The 24,616-nt window shown below is 39.8% G+C and overlaps 3 protein-coding genes across 3 annotated transcripts; 2 read left to right on the forward strand and 1 right to left on the reverse strand.

Annotated features, from left to right (window-relative positions):
* Positions 1 to 9,492: 9,492 nt before the first annotated feature.
* LOC137901094 (cytochrome P450 2F3-like) lies at positions 9,493 to 12,555 on the forward strand. The gene is made up of 9 exons (XM_068745093.1): positions 9,493 to 9,663; positions 9,804 to 9,966; positions 10,128 to 10,277; positions 10,972 to 11,132; positions 11,212 to 11,388; positions 11,560 to 11,701; positions 11,776 to 11,963; positions 12,047 to 12,188; positions 12,374 to 12,555. Exons 1-9 carry the CDS (start codon positions 9,493 to 9,495, stop codon positions 12,553 to 12,555), a joined length of 1,476 nt encoding a protein of 491 aa, XP_068601194.1.
* Positions 12,556 to 13,526: 971 nt separating this feature from the next.
* Positions 13,527 to 17,795, forward strand: LOC137901093 (cytochrome P450 2F5-like). Its single transcript, XM_068745092.1, has 9 exons — positions 13,527 to 13,694; positions 14,235 to 14,397; positions 14,686 to 14,835; positions 15,064 to 15,224; positions 15,806 to 15,982; positions 16,501 to 16,642; positions 16,928 to 17,115; positions 17,208 to 17,349; positions 17,611 to 17,795. The coding sequence occupies exons 1-9, from the start codon at positions 13,527 to 13,529 to the stop codon at positions 17,793 to 17,795; spliced, it is 1,476 nt and encodes a 491-aa protein (XP_068601193.1).
* Positions 17,796 to 18,759: 964 nt separating this feature from the next.
* LOC137901201 (cyclin-dependent kinase-like 1) lies at positions 18,760 to 23,652 on the reverse strand. Its single transcript, XM_068745212.1, has 9 exons — positions 23,485 to 23,652; positions 23,247 to 23,368; positions 22,185 to 22,257; positions 21,645 to 21,735; positions 21,113 to 21,313; positions 20,541 to 20,623; positions 20,395 to 20,451; positions 19,484 to 19,636; positions 18,760 to 18,855 (listed from the first exon to the last, which is right to left on the reverse strand). The coding sequence occupies exons 1-9, from the start codon at positions 23,650 to 23,652 to the stop codon at positions 18,760 to 18,762; spliced, it is 1,044 nt and encodes a 347-aa protein (XP_068601313.1).
* Positions 23,653 to 24,616: the final 964 nt, after the last annotated feature.

Here is a 24,616-nt window from a genome sequence, read left to right on the forward strand (position 1 = left end):
TTATCATGGTTGGTGTATGAAGAAACCAAGACCAATTTAGAACCTTTTGATGATGCTCCAGATCACCATGTGGATGTGTAAAGGGGAATGAGCTACTCGGTGGATGTCTTTTCTAGTTGGTTTATAAATCTGCTGCTCACCACTAAATTGATCCTATTTACAAGGAAAGCATCTTGAAAGGAAAAAAGCCTGTGTGAAAAAGACCGAACATGTATGACAGCAAAGTAACGCATAGGCCACTCATACTATACTGCCTGCATTTGTTGCTTCTCCCCAACATTGTGTCATCAAAATGGCCGGGAATTTGTTTGAGCATACAGTTTCAGCCAAAACAGACTCAAGGATCAGCAGCTGCAGTCTAAATAAATGCTGCTGTCGCTGATTCACATCAGACCGTTGGAGCAGGAGCGTGCGGGACGTAGTTGGGTTTTAGAGATTGTCATGTCTGAGGTTATGATGACACTTACATAGAATTTAGGAATAGTGCTGCGTAGAATCCCCCGCCCCGTGAAAGTGATGTGAGGTTCAGGGACTCAGGTTGCAAAGCCCTGGGTCCCACTGGCCCTTTAAGAGTGTCTCTCTGGACAGTGTGATGTTCCCAGGGTCTTTAATGGAGGGAGGAACTGAGAAAGACCCCATTGTATATATTGTCTTTTCAATAGCAGCTTGAGCAATAGTGCTCTCACTGCTCACAGGGAGAGGGGCAGGGAGGGAGGGAAGAGGGTAACCAAGGGGGTCCTGTTCAAGAAAGAGGGGTGTTGTACTGAAAAAGACAAAGTTTTAGAGTTGGATGAACCTGGAAGGAATGTTTGGATTATTAGGGGCAAGGGCTTCAGCTCCACAGGGCGGTGTTTATATTTAAGTTACACCAATGTCCAGCAAGCATGATTCACAAAAAACCTGAGGACCAAGGGATTATTAGATGCAGCTGAAGTGGATTAACAGAGTTCAAAGCCCATGCTTCAATTTATTAATCTTCTGGAGAAGACTTCTGCATCAATATCCTAGATAGCTACCCCTGGCGTTTGGACAAACCAACCTGTTAATGTCAAAGGAAAGTTGTATTGTCTTGCAATATATGGGAAACATCTTCCTGCAGCCCCCAACCCCCAACCCCACCCCCCCAGGGAGGGACACAGGACCTGCTCATCTTCTTCACCATCCTACCTCAGTCTGAAAGCAGTCAGAAGCTGTTGACAGAACCACAGTCCTGCCCCCTGCTGGCGAAAAATGCAATGCGACCTCAAAATTTGCAATTTATCTTATAAGTTATTCTTTTATAGTTGTCCTTGAATTAACATGTAGTATATTTTTTGGCATAAAAAGTAAGAGAATGCAATAGCTTTGGATATCCATTAAAGGACAGGTTTACATTTTATGAAATCTCTCTGAAGAATATTTATATAATTTAGCATATATTTGTGCATTGAAAGTGTTACTGCAAACATTTGTTTCTCCCCTCTAAACCAAGGCCCAAGAAATGACAGACCAGCTATTTAATGGCAGTAAAATCTCTATCAATGATCCTTTTTACAACTTGATGTTTAATTTAATTACTTTTCCTGAAGTCATACAAAGAGTAAACACAGTGTTTATTCTTTTTTTCCATGAATGCTGCACACCATCCAGGTAAAAAGATTGTCTTTGCAGTTAAAATTGTAGTCAGTTGCACACTACAAAAACACGCACACACACACCTACACACACACACACACACACACACACACAAATGGAGACAAAAAAAGATGGATGAGATTGATATGTGTGTTACATTGTCCTACTTGTAAGACTATGAGTCATTCTGCTGTGTGAAGACCCAGATATTCTGAAAGTTTGTGAGGAATGGTAGGACATTCCTTCATGTTGAATAGATGATGGATTTAAAATTCAATTAAGTTGCATTTTTAGGGGTTTAGTAAAAGTGGGTCAAGACTACACAAGGGCTAATGTGATTTGTTCAGGGACAACAGCTACAGTCCTGGCTCTGAGGGATGAATGTAGGTGATGCTATATGAGGTCATTACACTCTGACACAGATGTAAATTTGTTGCCTCAGTCGAGGCAACGTCTGTCTGTCTGTCTGTTAGCAACATAACTCAAAAAAGTTACGGATGGAGCACTTGGAGCTCATGAGCGATTTGGATACTTGTCTGGATATAAAAAGTTTTGGGATTTTCCCATTTCCTTATAATAGAGGCTTTTTCAAAAAAAAAAAAAAATCTTGTAAAATATGCATTCAATTCACTCACCAAAAATCACAGTCGTCAAGGGATCAGAATGAAGTCATGAAAAAATATTACATTTTAATATTGAAAACCCCATGGATTAAAAAAATCTGTTACAAATACTCATCAACTCCAATTCACTTTTACTTTTCATGGTTTGTGTATAAAGAACAATTTAGAACCTTTTGATGATGATCCAGATCACCATGTGGACGGTGCAAATCCAATTAGGAGGGGAATAAGCTGCTCGGCGGAGGTCTGCGCTCGCTGAGTGCTTTTCTGGTTTCTGAGATGATATCACTGCTTGCAGTTGGAATCTTACTGATTTCTCTTATTTTGTAACATTTTAATGCCAAGAGTTTTGCTGCCTTTTCTCCATGATCATACATAACAGGTCTGTTTCAGTCCTCCGAGTAGATCCGATGACACATTGTCTGCAGAAGACCTTTATTGGTGGAGAGCTGTTGATTGATAGTAAAGGGCATTTTCTTTGCTATTAAACAAAGAGATGTGAAGTCATCGTCAGTTTAGCATATTTTATTTCTTGACTGGATGTTACAACTTCCTGTAACTTAACTGCTCTTTGCAAATGCATTGCTGCAATGACGTTAGCTTCATTGGCTTGGCCACTATCATTTGCTTCTTCCACCTCCTCACTGTCCAGTCTGGTTTTGCCATAACCTTTTTTTTCATAAAATGTAATTCTTAATTAAGTATTTTCCTTAATTAAGTCTTTTCTCTTTCAAGCTGCCCCCATCGTCTCAATCCATTTATTTGAAGTTGCATTAATGGTGTTACAATGGTGTCCTTACCAAGATCCCTGTTGTTACATAATGTTATTATAATTTTGATCAGCAACCACAGGATAATGCATGGTGGTGGTGTTTAATCCTACTGGGATATATCACGCTGAAAACAGTTAATAACTTGGAGACTTGCTCGGGAGGGGCACATATACCAGGTCGGAGCAAATTATAATCTTGGTTGGGCATATCCCCCAATCTGCAACAATCTGTGCAAGAATAATAATCCCTCTATTTTAATCTGCTTGAGCAGGGTTTGATCCAAGCCCCGCTTCGGACGCCATCCAAAGCCCCAGAAACACATCTAAAAACAAGTTTGCTAACCGTTTAATGATTATTATGGATCCGCCAAATGTTGTCCGTATGACTGCAGATAGAGACTCAAACCTGTGAAAGCTCAGCCGTGTTAGCAAGTCCAGCATGACATGTGTGCATATGTAGGCGCAGCTCCAATTCAGCAAGGGTTTAGTAGAGGATGGCCTTAACAGCGGGGATTATTCGCTCTCACACACGCTCCCTCTCTCTTACCCTAGTTTTCTGGATCAAATGTTCTGCCTCTCATTTCAGCCCCGGTTGTTGTCTTGCCACAAGCATGAGCGCAGCAGGGATTCACCGAGGCTTCCTCAGAAAGTATGGTGAGCCTGCTTTGATTTCTTTAACTGTGTACCGTCATCCACCTTCATTTAAAGGCAGCAGCCTGCATGTCTTTGTGTTTTTGCTGTTTGCTCAATACTGCATTCAATCGCTTGTGTAAATTAGAAGTGCTCGAAGGGGCTAGGTCATATTTTATTTCAGTGTCTGATGAACACAGTTGTTTGAAATGTTTGCTACAGGTTTATTTATACTTCACATATTCTACTTGCTACACATGTGACCTCAGTTTTTTTGCAGTGTTGTTTTTCTTCGGAATTGCTATTTGGTGAGAGCTGAAATGAAACTGTGATTGAAATTATGGTTAAAAAGAGGAACTCTTTGCTTGCTTACCCTCATATTATTGATTAGATGCAATTTGGCATGACCTCAGAGGAAAGATTGAAAAATCAATGTGGAGAGGATCGGTGCTAACCAAATAATTTTTCTGAGATCTAGTAGTTGTAGTTTCTGCAACTAGTTAGTCGTTAAGCATTTCTTGAAATGTTTTTCTATCATCTTGTTTTTCTACTTTTATACACAGATACTGTATGTTGATGATATTGATCCAAATTGATATATCCATTTAGTTTTTTTTCTCAAACCTATGGAAAATCAGAATTTTAGTAGACAAATTTAGACTATACCATTACAGTATATACTTACAACTAGAGATTTTGTTAAATTAAATTTCTGTTTGTGACATTTTTACTGCATGAAGTAATTATTTTTGGAATTTCTCCATCTAAGGACAAGCTTGTAAGGCTTTTGACTGCAATGATCGGAGAGAAATGGCGTCCCAGAAAAACATTCCGCTGCTGAGATTGATGCTGATATGTGATACCAATCTGAGTAAATCTGTGCAGTAATCGCTCCCAGACGGGGATTTCTAAAATTGTAAGGTGCCCACTTTCAGAAGAAGAGGAAGAAGAAGCTTGATTGTGTGGCAGCATCTCTTGTAGCAGCTGCAATTTCTTTATAATTCTGTAAAAAGTCTGTATTAAAATAATGCAAATAGCAGACATGACATGGACTGAGCGGTAACAATGAATGTGTGTGTGTGTGTGTTTTCAGGACTTAGCCAGTGTGTCATGTCTTTGTACTCTTGATACACGTTTGTTCGTTGGTATAGAACACATCAGTTCTATTTGATGGCGGCATGTGTGTTAGAATAATTTATATATTACTGAGGTAGATGGTTCTGCTTACTTTTATGTCATTCTCACATAACATGGATTAATTGTAGTAAAAAACCTGAAATAAAAACCTTTAGTAATGTCATACAGTGAAATGACAGCTACAGTAACACGGTATATATCACATAACAAACTGTTCTCTCTCTCTCTAAAATCAACCTGTTCCTCTTTAATCCTCTGTATAGAGAAATAGAGCAGACCTTTCCCATCCATCCGCATGTGCACACCATCTATTATCATTATTACGCAGTAGCTGTCTGTCTGGGACACTGACAGCGTAACACCATCGTGTGTGTCCTGTCCTCTCCTGAAAACTGAGACTTTGTTACACAATCATTTTCACACAGGTGCTTTTTCTAAAAGACATATGAGAGAAGTTGACTCTGTTCATGGAGATGACTGATTGATTGAAGAGGGGTTTTACACTATGACATGACAGTTATTTAATTTTGATAATTTAATTTAGCTTAGATGACTTGGGAGACACAGTAAATCATTTAATATAGTTATATGTTTTGAGCATGGTCAATATTAGACCTACCAAACATTCTTGTTAGGATTGTTATCGTGAACATCGACTTATGACTGATTAAAAAAAAAGAAATCCTTTTCTATTTTCATATTTAATTCTGTTTCTTCCTTACAGTGAGTTATGTAATGTGTGTTTTTGTTTCTGATCAGGGGGCTTCATGTTTAAACAGTGGAAGGAGCGGTACATTGTGCTGACCATGGAGGGAAATCTTTTGGTTTGCCGTGACGCGGCGTCCCCTCCTGATCAGGTGGTGGCGGTGCAAACTGGCTGCGAGGTGATTGCCGAGGGAAGAGAGATTCTTGACCTGCCCAAGTTACCTGCAGGGAGCAGGAGGGACTGCTGCTTTGCGCTCATCCTGCCACAGAGCAAGTTCTTGCTGCTTCTTGCCGACAACCCCGATGACTGCATGTGAGTTCACCCCAAACACCAAATTCACCCACACCCACAGATTGAAAGTCTTTTGCCCAAATCATTTACACGTTTTAATGGAATTCAGCGACAAAACACTCGCTGCAATGACTTTTACTGTGCTCTACTTACTATCAGCTGTGTTTACGCCAGATTCTTATCAGAGTGCGATAAACCTTGTCTTGTTGTTGTGTCATTGTTCACAGTCTGTGGCTCAATTTGATCAGGAAAGTGAGGGAGGTGAGTCCGCAGTTTGTATGTAAGTCTGGTCTATGTGTTGCTTCATTCAACCCCGTATCCATGTCTTCATTGCCCCTCATTTCTTGTAGCATGTTTACACATTTCTAGTAATAACATTATTGCCATGTTTTCAAGATTACATTTATCTGTCATTGGTGCATCTTTGAAATAGAAATAATATCTTATTTTCCAGGGAGTCATGTCACCATTGACTCTTCAGAGGCAGCATAGCATTACTCCTTGCATCACTGACAGAGACCCTCTGCCCGACTACTCCAGTGATAAAGACCCTGGGTCACCCAGGGTTGGCGAGGGCACCCCACCTTTGTCTCGAGTTCCTGAACGAGGTGGATCCTTCAGAGAGAGAAGCCAGAACCAAGGTCTGGTATGAGCTCACTTTAGTTACTTCACAGTTGCAGTATTTCTAAAAGTGCAATAGGGGGTGAAGTAAACCCAATACACGGATATTACAGGAAAAAAGAAAAAAAAGAACCAGTTTCATTGACCAAAAATAATTACAGATACATTAAAAACCCATTCAAATTATGAAACACAGATTTGCCTACACATTAATGGTGTAGTCAAATTATTTGAAATATTAGCTACATTAGATTTTTCTTGATTTAGGATTTTGAACATTTCTCAGTTGTTGCAGCTTCTCTTCTTTGTTTGCTTTTCTCTGCATAAATGTGGCGTGTACAGTATTTGTCAAGGGATTACCATGAACATTTGTTCTGCATACTGCAGAGAGAGTATAGTTCAGCTCTCACAGCTGGGAGAGACAGCTGACACATTTTTCAGTATAAAGCCATTATGGCCTACATGTAAGCAGTTCTCTGTTTAATTATCCAGCAGTAAATAACAAAATGATAAATCTATGCAATGAATGCATCCAAATCAAATACCTACATGCCTTTTAGTGTTGGTTTGGCAGAATAGCTCCTGTTGTAAATATCAGAACAGTTTGGTTGCCTGTTGTTTCATCCTGGTCAGATTAGTGCTGTAATTTGTTCCTTTTTTAATATTATTTTTATAATCATTTTGATAGCTTGCAGAGCATGGCGGGCTCACCGAAGTGTTTCTGTGGCCCCTCCTCATCGTGTGTCAGATTGTCTTCGCCATGGCAACAGCAGCGACGCCCGGGCAGTTAGGGCAGTATGCCTGCTCATGGGAGGGGCAGCGGCCTCCTCTGCTCTGGGTTACCTCAACTCCTGCTCCCCTTCCTCACCCCTTGCAAGTCGGGCCCCAGAAATTGCCCATGCCACTGGAGGATTCACCGAGCTCCCTGCAGGGGGCTCCTTCCATGCTTGCAGCCAGGATGTCGACTCCCCACAGTTCAACAGCTTCGATTTTGAAGGAGACTCGGATTTTGATGGATTTGACTGTGGAGGGTTTGCTTTTTAGTTTTGACTGGGCAAGGAGATAAACTGAAAGACCCTTTATTCTTTTAAAGATCCTTCTGTTGAGATGAAGAGGCATTGATATTAATTCCCTGTTCTTCCTGAATCAATTGTTGTGTTATGTACATGTGTAATTTATAAAGGTATTCTTCCTGGCTTTATGCCTGTGGTCCTCAGGTAAATCATTCATGGTCTTGACTCTTCTGAATACTGTCTGTCTGTGCTGTATCAGTCTTTCAGGATGACTAGAGGCAGCATAAGAGTGGCATACTGATTCCAGACAGCCACATGGATGTTGCCACTTCTCTACGAGTGACCTCTGTGCTTGTTTTCCTTTTTGCATACTTTCTGAAATCAGTCCGAAGGTGAACACTAAACAAATCCTGCTATCACAGTGACATTATTTTTTCCCCTCTTAATCTATCTGCAGTTTATTGACTGTTATGCAACACCAGCTCAGGTTTTGGTGAGATGAGATGACAGTGCAGATTCTCACACGGGCCATGCTCCTAAATTGTGTCTGCTAACCTGAAATTTTGCTGCTCAGTAAATGTAATGTTCAGATTTATAGATGTTTTTTTCAACGCCACATTGGGTTTTAAGTGCTGAGATTATTTCTATATTCCTTTATCACATAAAAGTACTAAACTGACAGTGATTCTAATACTTTCTTAAAATACTTGTGCTCCAAGTGTGACCATTTCTCCTTCAAAGATTTTTGTTACTGTTGTCTTGTTTTCAGATTTGTCACTTTTGTGTCATTTTAAGTACCTCAAAGTCTGATTTCTCAGTATTAGCATGTCTGCCAGCAATAAGGAACACTTGTTTGTCAGTTTTAAATACAATAACATGAGAATATGCACTTAATTCATAATTGAGTAAGATGTTGCAGCCTTATCTGAGTGTAAGAATACAGATATATAGTCGACTGAGGGTTAACTAGGTGTATCTGCACTTCTGTTGTTTTCAAGAAAAACGCAAATAAAAATCCAGAACCCAATAACTTTTACTCTATTATATTTGTTATTATATTTTATTTTGTATAATTCACACATACATTTCAGTTTAAATTAGCATATTGAGACGTCTGTGTGTTCGCATGGAATTCTGGGTAACTAATAAGGACCCCTATATGGTAAATGTTATGCAGTTAATTTTGTTGTTTTACCAGAATGATTCAAGTGCTACAAATTAAATACGCTGACTCAAACATAAACACAAGACAAAAACTAGAAAACGACAATCAGAGATTGCAGACCCTCGCCTCCAAAAGACTATTTGATCTTGTGAGACAGTAAACAGGGCTTCCGGATCAGAGGGGCCAAACCTGCTCTAGCTTGCTGCTCCGGAACGTACTACAAGACTCCTTCTGGACTCTTTTTCCCATCATGCCATTCGTGTCCCTCCCTCTTAAAGTGACAGTTTACAGCCCAGGCACAATTCCAGATGTAAAAATAATTCTAGAATGTGGATCCAGATCCGGATCAACGCCATTCTCGGGGAGGACCGAGCCACGGACAGAACCTTGCTTGTGTAAAAATTTCAAGTTGATTGGGTTACTAATTTTTTGGAGTTATGCGCTCGGACAGACAGACAAACATACAAACGCACCCAATTGCAATACCCTCGCCTCCCCTTCGGCGAGGGTAATTAGACCACAGACCTCATCTTCATCTGGTTCTTCATCTGATTTTGGGAATTTTTCATTTCGATGTTTTGTGACATTACTTTGTATGACTACATTTCCTGGATAAAACAATCTGTCGCTGCATTACTTATGAAGCATTAATAATACAATAGTTAAAATTAATTATTAACCTGGTGGTAAACACTTGGCCCCTTCTCTAATCACGCAGCTCCAACCCTCTTTGGCTCGTCACTACAAAGCATAAACCAGGTGAAGGTGAAGGGTTAATAAGTCACATGGTTCACCTGTAGCCGAGTAATGTATTCCTGCCAAATTCCTGTTAGATACAAACATGATCATTTGTCACCACTAATCTTTGAGTGAAAGTTGCTGCAGTGACGAGCTGGGAAGACAGAAGTTTTCAGAGCAGCATGGACCTTTCTGCGACGCTGAGCTTGGCAGGGCTGATCCTGTCTCTGCTCTGGTTTTTGAACGCAAAGCGCACCAGGAAGGATCGTTTGCCTCCGGGACCATTTGCACTCCCTCTCATAGGTAACCTGCCACAGTTGGACAAGAATGCACCTTTTAAAAGCATTCTCAAGGTGAGTTTATCAGCAAACAAGAAAAGCATGATGTATCTTCATTACTTGCTTTTCATCTATGTTGATTGCGTATTAATATACCATTAAAATAATTATTTGAACTACATTTTTATTCTCTCTAACAAATCATGCCTTTGTAGTTCAGCAAAACCCATGGACCTGTGATGACGCTGTATCTCGGCTGGCAGCGGACGGTTGTTCTGGTAGGATATGATGCGGTGAAGGAGGGTCTGGTGGACCAGGCAGAGGACTTCACCGGACGAGGGCCAGTACCCTTTCTGATTAAAGCCACCAAGGGCTATGGTAACACAAGGAAATATATATTATGAATATAATGTATATATATGTATATATATCAAGGGCTCAATCATTCTTTCAGTGGTTTCACTCCTGCATTTCTCTGTATAGGTGGCCTTTATTTCACGGCTCCATTTAGTCAAGAAGCACACATTTCTTTTTGTCAGGTCTGGGCATAAGTAACGGAGAGCGCTGGCGCCAACTGCGACGTTTCACACTGACAACCTTAAGAAACTTTGGGATGGGACGCAAAGGCATGGAGGAATGGATCCAAGAGGAGAGCACGCACCTCATAAACCGAGTTAACACATTCAAAGGTTTGTTTTCAGCTGCTGCTGTAAAAGCATGAATTTCACATGAGGTTGATGTGAAATAATGTGACTGCATGAACTATCAAGTTAAGTCTGTTTCATACAACCCTTATTCATAGCTTCGGTTGCCAGTGGCTTCCAATGCATATGCTGACAGTACACTACCGTAAATGAAATATGACCATAAAAGACATAGATCCAGCACTTAGAGAATTTGGAGACACTGAGAAAAATGAAATAGTATAAATAAATAAAGTGTGCAAAAAAACAAACACCAAATAGATTAAAGAAGCAGATCATATATTAATGAATCAATCAACAACTGAATAGAAACTATGGAAGCTTTGGTTGCTCTGTCTTTTTTATCGCTCTCTTCCTTCAGCTGCACATTTTCTCTTATTCCTTCCTGGTGGTGGTTTTGTGCACAGTAAATATTGAATGTGTTACACAATCCACTAAAACACTCCAGGTTCCCCAGCGTCCCACCCCCCCGCCCACCCAAAAACCATTTAATTTAATTGGTGACTATAAATTGCCCATAGGCAAAGTTGTCTCAATACCAAAATGCAATTTGACAGAACATTTTAAATATTTATAAGAACCTGGGCATGGGAGGTAAATAGACGTTTGAAGTGGATTATCTGATTGTTCCAGCCTCTTATTTAGCAGGAGTTCAAATGTGTTTCATCCTCTCCTTCAGCCAAGCCATTTGACCCATCATTCCTGCTGAGCTGCACTGTGTCCAATGTGATCTGCTGCCTTGTGTTTGGTCAACGCTTCAGTTATGATGACAAGGAGTTTCTGCACCTTCTTGGGCTCATAGCTAAGTTTTTAACATTTGCCAGCAGCCCTCTTGGTCAGGTAAATTAAGATGTGTGTCTGCGAAAAAATGTGTAGATCATTATGTCTTGAGAAACAAAAGTGCACTGTGCTCTCACAGCTATACAACATTTTCCCCTGGATCATGGAGCGTCTGCCCAGCTACCATCACACAGCCTTTAAACAGATTAAGGAGGTGAGAGCGTTTATTAAAGTGAAGATCCAAGAGCACAAAGACACACTGGACCCCAGCTCACCGAGAGACTACATCGACTGCTTTCTCATCCGAATGGATCAGGTTGACATTACCTTAGATTCATTTATTATTAATTTATTCATTCCATTTATTGTTGTTTATTATTTTCTTGATTGATTTATAACCATCATCAATTTATTCAATTTCAAGAAAGGAAATAGTAGACCACTGGTGCTTGATGACTGAATCATACTGTATATTATTTCAACTCAGGAAAAGGACATTCCCACAACCGAGTTCCACTATGAAAACTTGGTCTCCACAGTTCTGAATCTATTCCTGGCAGGAACAGAGAGCACCAGCTCCACCATCAGATATGCCCTCAGCGTGCTGATCAAACACCCAAACATACAGGGTAAGCCACGCTTGACCAGTTCTACTCATAATGTCATCAAGACTTGGAAATACATTTAGTTTTGTCCTGTACAGAGAAAATGCAGCAGGAAATCGACACATTGACTGAGAACTGCAATTATCCCAGAATGGAGGACAGGAAGTCACTCCCTTTCACAGATGCGGTCATCCATGAGGTCCAGCGTTTCCTGGACTTTGTCCCCTTCAGCGTCCCTCACTATGCACTTCGGGATTTCTGCTTCCGGGGCTACACAATCCCTAAGGTAGTCTTGATGCCAAGACATTGTGTTCTTTCATAAATTAGGCATCATCAGACCTGGCCTAACGAGGAATTTTGTTTCAATAGAACACTGTGATAATTCCCTTGTTGCACTCTGTGCTAAAAGATGAAAAGCAATGGGCAACTCCCTGGACCTTCAACCCACAGCACTTCTTGGATCAGAATGGCAACTTCAAGAAGAATCCGTCATTTTTGCCATTTTCAGCAGGTAAATGCAGTTACTATAGTAGTAGTAGTAGTAGTAGTAGTAGTAGTAGTGTTAGTAGCAGTGGTAGACCACAAATAATTCATACATTTTTTGTTTTACTTTTTAATTTAAATCACAATCAGTTATTTTTTTTATCAGACGTAAATGTATACAAATGCTTTGTTGATGTATTTCGATCTTCACAGGGAAGAGAGCCTGTGTTGGCGAGTCTCTTGCACGTATGGAGCTCTTCATCTTCTTAGTGGCACTGCTGAAGAATTTCAGTTTTTCCTGCTCTGGCGGTCCCGACAGCATTAACCTCGCTCCAGAATATAGCAGCTTTGCCAACCTGCCTCGCAGGTACCAGATCATTGCAACTCCACGGTGAAAGGAGAAGCCGCAATCTGACAGCCTATTATCTGTTCTTTTTTCCCATTTTTCTTGTAAATCTAAATCCTTTTTTTTAATTCTTTTTTTTACAATGCCCAAAACTCCTGACAAGTCAAGTCCATTTTATTTTTCCAGACCAAAAATCACAAATCAGTTTTCCTGAAGTGGTTTTTAGACTTTATTCAAAACATCCTTTTCCTGTTATCTTACTAGGTACATGCAGCATCCATGGCTTTTTTGTGGTACAACAGTTTATTTGTTTAGACGGGTGGTGTTTGTTGTTACTTGGTGTAAATTATGACTTCTTTCTGAATATCAATATTATCGTCATTAATTTCAATCTTTTGTATTTTTGTTGGGGTCGTTTTACATTTGTTGTTTTAATGTTATTCAAGTCCTAAAAGGTAAATATGATATATTTAGTCCAAAACAACAATTTAAAACAGTCCTGTTTTTATAACTTCTTCTAAACTCTGGAAAAACTCCCCCAGAAAGCACTTTACCTGGGAGAAAAGAGAGGGAGGGATGACATGTCATAAATGTCACATCTACTGGGGAAAAAAGGCATGTTCTATTGTTATTTTTTTAAATAGCAAAATAAAATAATACATTAATTTAAAACATGACTTTGACTCGTGTCTTCTCTCGTTCTCTCTCTCTCTCTCTCTCTCTCTCTTTCACTCTCACACACACTATACGGTACATGAATGCATATACTGTATATATGCATTCATGCACGGTATATATGCATATATATATATATGTATGTGTGTAAACATTAACAAGAGTTTGAATCTCTTAATATCTTTATAGCTTCACAGAAGTCTCGTAACACTTTACCAGAGTTTTATTCATGCACTGTTGCACAACACTTGTATATCTGGAGAAGACTGTGCTTATACCCGGTTATTCAGGGTAGACGCCAGCCGAGCAGCAGCAGCGGGTTCGAGTAAATTATCCGCCCAAATTATGGAATTTGCTACGTTGCTTTTAGTTGGGCTGTTGATTGTTTTGCTGTGGCTGTTTATGCTGAAGAGACGGAGACAATGTCTTTTACCTCCCGGACCCTCCGGCCTGCCTATCATAGGCAACCTACTGCAACTGGATAGAAAGGCTCCTTTCAAGTCTCTGCTGAAGGTTTGCTTTTTAGCCTACTTACCTGCTCTGGCTTCTAGTCTGTAGTCTTTTAGCGCCTTTAAACATTCTGTGATGTTTTTGCTGAATTAACTTTATTCCATACGTCTCATTTAGATTACAAATCTGGTTATGAAAAAACAGGGTGGCAGGCATACAAAACAACACTTCACAATGAGAATAAATGAAATAACAACAAAAACAAATAATCAATTTTATAACGACATCAGGGAACAAGTAGGGGTTTCATGATCTACAGCCAGATGTTGTTCACCAGCTGATCTAAACTGGTGATTTATAAGTGTTAGCTCAGACCAGTTCTCAGGTGATTTTAAAACTTATTTTAGGTAAAGGGAGCAGAATCACATAATAAAACTACAAGTGACTTTAGAAACCAGATGTAGGAACTAGGAATGAATCCTGAGCACAACAAGAGTAACCTCACCATACAGACAAGAACTTTGGACCCCGTTTATTTGCTACCTTTTTTCATGTCTGTACAAGTCAAAGGCTTATTGTTTGTTATGTTGTTAAATCCTGCAGCTTAGCGACACCCATGGGCCCGTGATAACTGTTCACTTGGGTTTACGGCGATGCGTGGTTCTGGTGGGGTATGATGCAGTGAAAGAGGCACTGGTGGATCAGGGAGATGACTTCACTGGCAGATTTCCTTTTCCTTTCATGCTCAAAGCTACCAGAGGCTACGGTAATGTGGGAATTTTCTAAGGATTCGTGTCATAAATCATGTTTGACCTAACATTCTATCTAATATATATATTCTTCATCATCTTCATCTTCGCGGTTCTTTATAATTTTTAGCCAGACAGGCCTCAGTATTCCTGTTTTTTCTTTCATTTTCTCATATTAAACCCACACAGACCATTCAATTAACTGATTTATTGCACTTAAAGAGCCTTAAATATGTCTGTTTATTTCTTATGTGGAAGCTACATGTCTTAGGATATTCTAAATACACGTTGTGCTTTTTCAAAAGGTTTGACAGCCAGTAATGGAGAGCGCTGGCGCCAAATGCGCCGTTTTACTCTAATGACATTAAGAGACTTTGGGATGGGACGCAAAAGGATGGAAGAGTGGATCCAGGAAGAAAGCAAACACCTGATTGCTCGTATAGAATGTACCAAAGGTGTGTTTGTATAGGAGAGACTCTGCATGCCATGAATGTTCATGAATGTTCTCAAGTACATACAGGCATCTCTCTTGTTTTGTGCCATCAGCATTTACGAAAAAACATGCTCAAAACTTCATATGCACATTAGCTTTGATGTAAAAGCAGTGCAAGAGAGGAGATTTTTTTTGTATTTATTTTTTATAACTCTGTTACTGAGTGAGCAATTTGTCATTGTTTTTCTAGCCACCTCGTTCGATCCCACCTTCTTCTTGAGCTGCAGTGTTTCCAATGTGATTTGTTCCTTGGTGTTTGGTCAGCGCTTCAGCTATGGCGATGGTCACTTCCTCTCACTTCTGGAGATAATCTCCAACGGCATGAAATTTGGCAGCAGTCCTTGGGGTCAGGTCAGTGGATGCAGTGCAGAAAAAAAATCAATTGGAGATGTGGAGGACCTCCACTCAACTGGAAGATTACCAGTCTCTGAGCAAGATCCTCAACGTTAAAATATTTGTAATTTTAAAGAGAATAGACAATAATGAGAAATAAGTGGTTGGTGAACCCAATAGAAATGGTGGTGTCTCCCTTCATTATTTCCTATTTGTAGACACATTTAAAAGTGTCTATATTTGCTCAGTAGTCGCTTACTTACCTAATTTTGGTTGATGACGCATTTACATTGTACATTTATTTATTTATCTCGTTTTTCAGGAAGTAAAGTCAATGTGTGTATTTTGGTTGTCAAATAAGAAAATGTGTACAAAGAACCTTTTTTTTTTATTCTGAAAGCAATTTACAGTGATTGATCCATTATATGTTGCATTTGTAATGGTGGAAATCCTTTCTTCATTGCAGTTTTCTTGATTTTGGTTTTGTTATGTTTTTTGTTGCAGTATTTTGGCCATGTTAAAAATGAGTTCCAATCATATGCCAGCTCACATAACTAGTTATGGGAGTCTGATGATCCCGTTCTCACTCCATTTCACAGATGTATAATATCTTCCCTTGGTTGATGGAATGGCTACCAGGACCGCAGCACAGAATACTTGCTAAAGTCGAAATGCTAAGGGAGTTTATAATGAAGAAGATCCAGGAACACCAGGACACAGTGGATCCCAACTTACCAAGAGATTACATTGACTGCTTCCTAACAAGACTAAAGCAGGTTCGACAGAACTCATTTCATGTAACAGATAAACTAAAGTTTTATTTACTCTGAGGTTAAAGGGATAAGTCAAGTTTTAATTTTTAAATGTTCATGCACGAAGCATATTGCCATAATCACTTTATTGTCTACAAAAGAGAGGAGGTGGCATAGTCGCATTTACAAAAGTATTAGTACAGATGCTAAAACAGTTTACTGCTGTGAACAGAGTTAGCAAAAAGTATTTTAGCTACTTTAAAAATTATCAATTTACACTTGCACAATATTAATTTTTTTTTTTATATTGCTGACAGACTGATTGAAAACTGAAGTTGACATATCCATTATTCTTTTAAGAGGCCCCAGAGTCTGTTGACGCAAACATCCTCAGTAACTGTTTACTGAGGAGCATTCCATTTAACGATGCGTCTTCATCACTTTCTTATTCACTGATATGAATGAAGATAATGTTCAACTGTGTCAGTTTCGATCCTGCTGGTTGTCATTTCACTAAATCAGTTCTTGTTTCATTTTTTAAGGAAAATAATTCACCCACAACTGAGTTCCACTATGACAACTTGGTGTCAGTAGTGTTGAACTTGTATTTTGCAGGAACTGAAACCACCAGCTCAACTATCAGATTCGCACTAAATGTCCTGCTTAAATACCCAAAACTACAGGGTAGGTCACTGTTAAGCCACTGGGGAAGAAAATCTGCTTGAGATACAACGTGTGGTGAGATTTCACCAGGCTAAAGATGTTTACATTAAATGATTTTTTTAACTGTTCTCCCGAACACATTGGTTCACATATGTGTTCTGCAACCATAAACCCTGACCAAGAGTTTTTACTTTTCTCTTCAGTTGCATTAATTGTACTTTAGTTTCTCAAGCATGTCCATGTCTCAGAAGTGAGATCCATCATTTCTTCAGCAGTAGTAAAATGTTTGTTTTCCTTCTTCTGAAGAGAAAATGCAGCAGGAGATTGACACTGTGATTGGTCAGAAGCGCTGTTCTTATATGGAGGACAGGAAGTCCCTCCCCTTTACAGACGCGGTCCTCCATGAAATTCAGCGTGTACTTGACCTCGCTCCCATGAGCGTACCTCACTACGCACTCCAGGACATCTCTTTCAGGGGTTACACAATTCCCAAGGTATTCTGGTTTGATCACATAGTGACTCTGGTGCAGAATGTTTCCAGATAAAATAAAAATATCCCACCTAATAGAATGTCTTCACTCAACAGGACACAGTCATTATTCCCTTGCTGCACTCAGTGCTCAAAGATGAGAAACAGTGGGCAACCCCTCTGTCATTTAATGCAGAGCACTTCCTTGACCAGAATGGCAACTTTAAGAAAAATCCTGCATTCCTGCCATTTTCAGCAGGTACATTTTTAAGTGAATCTTAGCATTATATTCAACTATGTAGCTCTCTCATTGGGCCTTCTTGCAAACCTGTTTGTAGAGCAGAGTATGGTCAAGACCTGCTGTTCCTGGAAAGTGTCCTTGACATAACTGTTGTTAATCTATTTTCTGAACTGTGAGGTGTCAAAGAAATAATTGTAAACCCCGACCCTACAACGACTCTTCTGTCTCATACCTCTGTATATTCTGATTCTTACTTGTCTCTTTGTGGTTCTCTCTTAGGGAAGCGAGCCTGTGTCGGGGAATCTCTGGCTCGCATGGAGATCTTCCTCTTTGTGGTGTCATTTCTGCAGCGCTTCACTTTTTCGTGCCCTGGAGGGCCTGACAGTGTTGAAATAAGCCCCGAGTACAGCGGCTTTGCTAACTTACCTCGCAGGTACAATATCATTGCAACACCTCGCGGCTAATATTTTACAGTCCTATTTTCAACTAGGACAGGATAGCTTCAAAGTAATTAGGGCGGGTATCTTTAAAGTTTACCTTGATTATAATGAATGATTCTCTGGTATCAACTCCTCTAATTGCTTCCATGGGGACTGTGATTTGTTTTTTTTAACATTAATTTTATTGTAAAATACCATCAACATACTCACACATCTTGTGACTAACCATGGGATTCATAACCCCACATTAACAGTATCTGATCTCTGATGCACAATGATTTATTTTGTGCTAATGATGCATGCCCTAGCAGCACTGTGTATCACCATCCTGTGTCTGACCAACAGAGTGAATCTACCTTATCATGGAGAACTGTGGCTGTAATATATTAAGACCTCATTAAATTACTTGCATACCAACTGTAGTGGGAGGTTTTATAATTTTGATAAGTATATACACTATACTGTATTCAGTACTTTCTTATATGTATATGTGCACTAATCCTGAAATTATTATAGCGATTATTTCTATATTCATATAATAACATATTTTAGAAAATAAATCTGATAAAAACACACATATTCTGAACGTTGTTCTTTAATAGATAACTCCTCACAGTCAGCATGAACCTGCATGGTGTTCAGTTGATGTCATTGAAGGTGATGATGGCACATTGGTGACTTTGATCATATACTTTACTGTGATCCTGTAGCTGTGTGTAGTAATCAGTGCGTCTGGTGAACAGCGTCTTAGGCACTGACATTGTATTCTTCAGTTCAGTTCTTACCTAACCTGCAAACTAATGCCGTAACTAATGTGCGTTGTGTAAAACATATTCAAATACATTGATAAGTGTGAAGAGTGAAAGGGATATTAGACTTAAAATACAGGTGAACCCTCACACCAACACAAAACTGACTGCGCAGAGACGAGCACGTATACAGCTGCCTCAGCTCAGCCATAAAATCTGAAGATCAGTTTTCTACTTCATTAAATGTTGGGCAGGTGACATTTATGCTTCACCTGTTTCTTCACATCTGGAGCTGGTGAGATGTTGCTGATTAGTAACTGAGGTAAGTACTGAGCCTAGAGAGAAAAAAACAGAAATGTTACCAAACTATCTCCTGAGCCTTTCCAGCAAACTGTTTATATAAATCTCTCAACTTTAGCCACATTCTCCTCATTGACTACGCACCCACAAAGGAGATTAAAGAACTGGAAGAGGGTTTAGAAAAACCCTAACACTTACTTAAATGATAATAATATATTTTTCTTTATGGGCTATGAAAATCAATATCTGTCAAGAAGGGGGAAAGCAAATTAAAATGATTCACTATTTAAACTGTGACCATTTCAAAAGGAGGCACTTAATTTATTAATTAATTTCTGCCAAGTTAAATGCATGACAAAGGTAAAAAGATTATTGATTGACTATTAATGCAGAAACTAAACCATAGCAGCTCACCGCTGGAGGGCTGAAACATTTATACTCGAGATTTAGGGTCAGGAGTTTATCTCAGTGGATTGTGGCTATGAGGAACAAACCCTCTCCCTGCTCTTCTTCTCTTTCTAGTTTACTTCTATAATCCCAGTGACTATAAACCAGTCCCTGTAGAGGTAGAGCAAAGATGTGTGTCTGTGGCCTGGTGTAGAGTCTGCATGTCTGAGGTGATGGGATGATACATTTCATGATTGAACAGTGTTTTCTACTCACCCCCGCCTGTCTACGTCGAGGGCCTTTCTCGTGTCGTCTACCTGCGCGCTCAGTGTCACGGCCCCAGATGGCTCCTCCTCCCTCCTGGAAGTAAGGCAGCTCCAGCAGCTCTTCACAGGACAGCCGGAGGGTGGGGTCCATCACCAGGCATGACTGTTCACAAAATGATACACTGACTTCACACACACAGTTGGCATCTTCAAATATTTGCTGCTTTAGAGCATTGACTCAATTCTTTTTTTTTTTTTTGTGAATTTTGATTTGTCTCTTTTTCTTGTGGTGTGCACCAAACAATCGTGTTTCCTCATGTCTGGAGGATCTGATTTGTCCGCAGGGATATCCATAGTACAGGGGTCGTCGACTTACAACCACAATTGGTCCAGAGGGTTTTGCCGTTAGTTGACTTGGTCATAAATCGGCCCATGTTAAATTACCGTAAGTATATTATGCTGCGCCATGATACTGTAAATGAGGAAACAATGTCCTCTTGGTAGACATCAATGCATCATTTCAAATAATGCATTGTGATACATTTTACTTCCACCAAATTACAGCTTCTATTATAATTGTATATTGTGATATTTTGACTAATCGTTCACTCCTTTTCAGTGCTGATGCTATATCCAGAAATATCCACCAATTTGTGAATAAATGCATCTTAAAACAAGTTTTTCAAGTAGAATTCCATATGCTTCTTTTTAAACTTGTGATTTTTAACATTTTGACCTAGAAATTTAATTATTGGGATACTTTGTTAATTGGTATTGAATTACGGCACTGTCATTTGTGTCAAGAATTGTTTTAAATTACATGGACAACAGTTGCGTAAGGCTTTTTGCACTGGAAATGTAGAGTGCTGGAAAGCTATTCCAGCATTAGGCCGGCTGTATGCCACATGAAGATAAACCTGCCTTCATGACCTGGAGGGCGTGAAGAGACACTCCGTGGAAGCGTTTTTCCAAGGGCTCCTGAGAAAAAATGGAAATAGACACATCAAAGACACTTCTTCACTTGTCCCTTGAAGGACATGCAATCTGAATGGTAACAGGACTCTTACCATTGTGTCAGGTTCTGGAATACTGACTCCACTGAAGAAAACATTAGAGCGAAAGACCTGCTGATGACGAGGGATCAGGTCACCTGAGGTCATAAATTCCAAAATAATCTTCAAAATTGTGTATTTGGGGAAATTTCAGTAAATGTTTCACAAAAATCAAGATGAGGTAAATTTTACAAGTTGCTGAGCTAAGATTTAAAACATGCATTGTAGGTTTAGGTGTTATTTCTTTATATTACAATGGTAAGGATACATTCGTTCAAAGAACTCCAAAGAAAAAAGTCCACCGTTAGAGAGGCAAAGTTGATTATTCAGTGAAGTTTGTTAATATTTTCGGGTGCTTTTACGGTTAACCTGTTCAAACATTTGCCTGTATGGTTTTTAGGTACAGTATATTAGACGGGTGTGCAAACCTGGTGGCTCTCTGTCTACTTTTAAGCAAAATTGTACAATTTGTGATCTGTGTGAAAAGAAAGCCAACCACACGATACATAGACGATATCTTTGGTCGAAATTATGCAGAGTTTGTGCATATGCCTGGAACATCGACTTATGTCATGTATTCAGTGTACCCAGATTTTTTCGAATGAGGTAAAGTTGATCAACATCAGACTTCCCAGGCCAGAGGGGATTTCCATGTAGCAGCTCAGCAAAGACACAGCCCAGTGCCCACACATCTACAGGGGGCCCATACTGAGTGTCCCCCACCAGCAGCTCGGGGGCCCGGTACCAGCGAGTGGCTACGTAGTCTGTATAGTCATCCTCTGGTCCTGCCGAGACACACAGACAGATCGAGACTTGTACTCACAGCTACACACTAAATAATGAACACTGAATAGCACATACATTGTATAGGAGAGGATTACAGGACATCGAGTGTAACTGCATGACTCCATGTTAATGCATGGTAACATAACACTGTAACCTAAAGCAGGACGGGTAAACCTACACAATACAGAGGGATGGACTATCTATCCTCCTCCAACGCCTTCATTGAGCCACTGAAAGTGAGGAGGCCATCAGTTGGTTCTGTGTTGAATAAGTCATTAGAGGCGCATTGTCATTAAATGCACGTTAAATGCACTGGCTCTCAAGATGACCTACTCAGAATGCGGGCAAAGCCAAAGTCACAGAGCTTGATGACTCCGGTTTTAGTGAGGAGGATGTTCTCGGGCTTGACATCACGGTGGATGCACTGCAACGAAAATCAGACTCATGGATTTGACAACATGAGACACAGTCGTTAAGCAACAGAGAAAGAGTACAACACAATTGGAATTACTAATGCATAGGCTTATCGGCAAGAGATTGGAAACAATGCAGAAGTGCAGCATTAAAGCATTTTGGAACAACTGTGTATGTTTTACTGAAAACTGATCCAGTCAAATATACGTTTTATATGTTTAAAAACTCAAACTAAAATATGTGGGACAAAATAGCCTGTAAAATAACATCAGTTTAAAATGAGGCTTTAGTCTGGACTTTGTTTGTAGCGTATTATAGAAGGAATAGACCGCTGCTGGAGATTAGCAATGTACTAAACTACTTCAATGTCTTTCAATACTATTCTGAGGCAATCATGTCAACCTCTAAATGACATAAGAAAAACAAATCTCACAGAAACGCATGAAAGTATATACTGACATTATGCTTGTGGCAAAAGTTAACAGCCTGCAGCGTCTGCCACACTATACTTTTCAGCTCAGCCTCAGCTAACCTACAGAGAGAGAAAGGAATACGTGTCATCGAAAAACAAAACAGTCACTTTACCCGTCATGTTGTCCTCATCTATTATTGCATTTCAAAAAAGGCTGGTGCTTTACACGACCCACTTGTCACCCAGGTAACCTTAGGCCAGTCTCTAATGTCAACGGCGCCTTTGTTTTCACGAGCAGCTAGAGTTTCTGCTGCATCGCCTCATGAAAAAAGAAATATGGTCAGCAGTGAACCATTGTGATTCTGCACTGACTGAGATGTTACACACGACAATAATAAAGTTTTATGCTGTGAGCACAGCCCACATAAGGAGTGATCGTAGCGTGATCGAGCCCTTTTTGCTCTTTGTCATTCATTCTGAGAGAAACCCACCTTTGAAATCTCTGCCAGATCCTAAACTCCCTCTTAATTATTTTTATTTAATACAAAAAGGCAAAGAATTAAACTGTTTACCACACAGAGACATTTTGGCCAATTTTTGAACTAGTGTTAAGACATAGTCAGATGCTTGTGGAAACAAAACAATCATGTAAAAATAAATCTTCCACTGTAACTGAATGTCTTAGATTTACATTGTTTCAAGTTAAAGTTAAGATGCATCATTATTTTAGTGTAGTTTAATCAATATATTATCTAAACTTATAGCACTATATCATTGTATCATTACTGATGACATGTTCACATCTTTTCTCTGTAACATTGTAATCTGATTATCTAGACATACTGAGGTAATGGGGTAATGTATCCACCTGAAATGAAGTGAAAGAATAAAGTAGCATGAAAGTGAAGCACCAAGGTAAAATGCAAGCGCTTCAAATTCGTTCCGACGCAAAGTAAGAGTGAACGTACTTTCATTCCTATCATGAAGTGTCTATACATTTGATTCCCAAGCAAATAATGTACAGGTTTGTTTAAAACCAACTCAAAAACAGTTCAACACCATCACATGGCAGCAGATGGCACCTTTATCCGGTGTGGTGTCGGACCTACCCTCGAGGGTGTTTGTCAAGCTCATTGAGGACTGTCTGCTCACAGAACTCAAACACTAAGTGGAGCCGCCGTTTCCTCCTGAATACCTCCAGCAAATTGACCAGATTCACATGTTTCAGCTGCTGCAGGGCCAATGAGAGCACGAGAAATGATCAGCAAACAGTCAATCAATTATTATTAGAATTATTATTATTATTAATAATAATGATAAATACGAACTTGAACAATCCCTCCTTACCTTCAGCATACGTATTTCTCGTAATGCAATCTTTTTGATGACCGGGTCGTCCTCTGATTCCACAAACTTCTTTATGGCGACTATCTGCCCGGTGTCTCTGTGTCTGCATTTGAACACCACACCGTAGGACCCCTCGCCGATTTTGGCCAGCTTTTCATATTTCTCCATTGGGCAGTAAGCTGTCACAGGTCAAGAGGCAAACAAACTCTCATCATCATCATCATCATCATTTATAGCTTCCATCATTACCCAAATGAGCTAAAACCGTGCAAGTCTATTTATAGTATCTTCTAAAGGCCGGTCCAGCAAAGTCAATGGAGGCAGTGCCGAATATTGAAAATGTGACTCACCTGTCCACAACCTGGCAGGATCTTCATCCACAAATCAACAGCAGGTGTGCAGATTATTCAAATCCACCAGAAATCGGCAAAGCTACCTCAAGATTTCAAAGGTCTCTTCCGCTGTTTCTTGCACTACTTTCACTCCCTCCGCTGCTCCTCGTCCTGTGCGTCGTCGCCTTGGTAACCCTGAGCGGATAATATTTGCCTTCCGTGCCGTCCACTGACTCAGTATCAGTTCTACCTTTAAATGGCTTTTCAGGTTGAAACATTCTCTCTTACATACACCCACGAACAAGTACCGGGGTGCTTGTTTCGACCACCCTTCGCATTAGAAAGTAACACCAGCATCAGAATAACATAGGAAAACCAATTCACAAAAGCGACTGCGTAAGTTAGCCGATGTTGTAGCCAAGGAAACGGCTCCGACTGACAGACGACCGCGGAAGGCTACACGGCCTACTCTAAATTAATGATGCAGGATTGTCACTGCTACCGCCGGCCTGTTTACACTAAACTCTAAAGTATTAGTCTGTGAGCTAAAGGAGAACAAAACAGATGGAAAAGATTAAGGTGTGCCAATAAAATAACAGCAATATTCTAAACAAAAATATATGATGATGATGATGAAGAATGATTTGTTAATTAATAATGTTATTGATGAGTGCCGTCTGCCATATAATATTAGGGTTAGGCGGAAGGATACTGCTATCAGTTAGCCCTAAGTTAGCATTCTTTGACAAGGCAAGACAAAATTAAACCAACTTTCAGCACTGGAGGTAGTGTAGTTAAGC

The sequence above is a fragment of the Brachionichthys hirsutus genome, chromosome 11, assembly GCF_040956055.1.
Source record: "Brachionichthys hirsutus isolate HB-005 chromosome 11, CSIRO-AGI_Bhir_v1, whole genome shotgun sequence".
Lineage (NCBI taxonomy): Eukaryota > Metazoa > Chordata > Actinopteri > Lophiiformes > Brachionichthyidae > Brachionichthys > Brachionichthys hirsutus.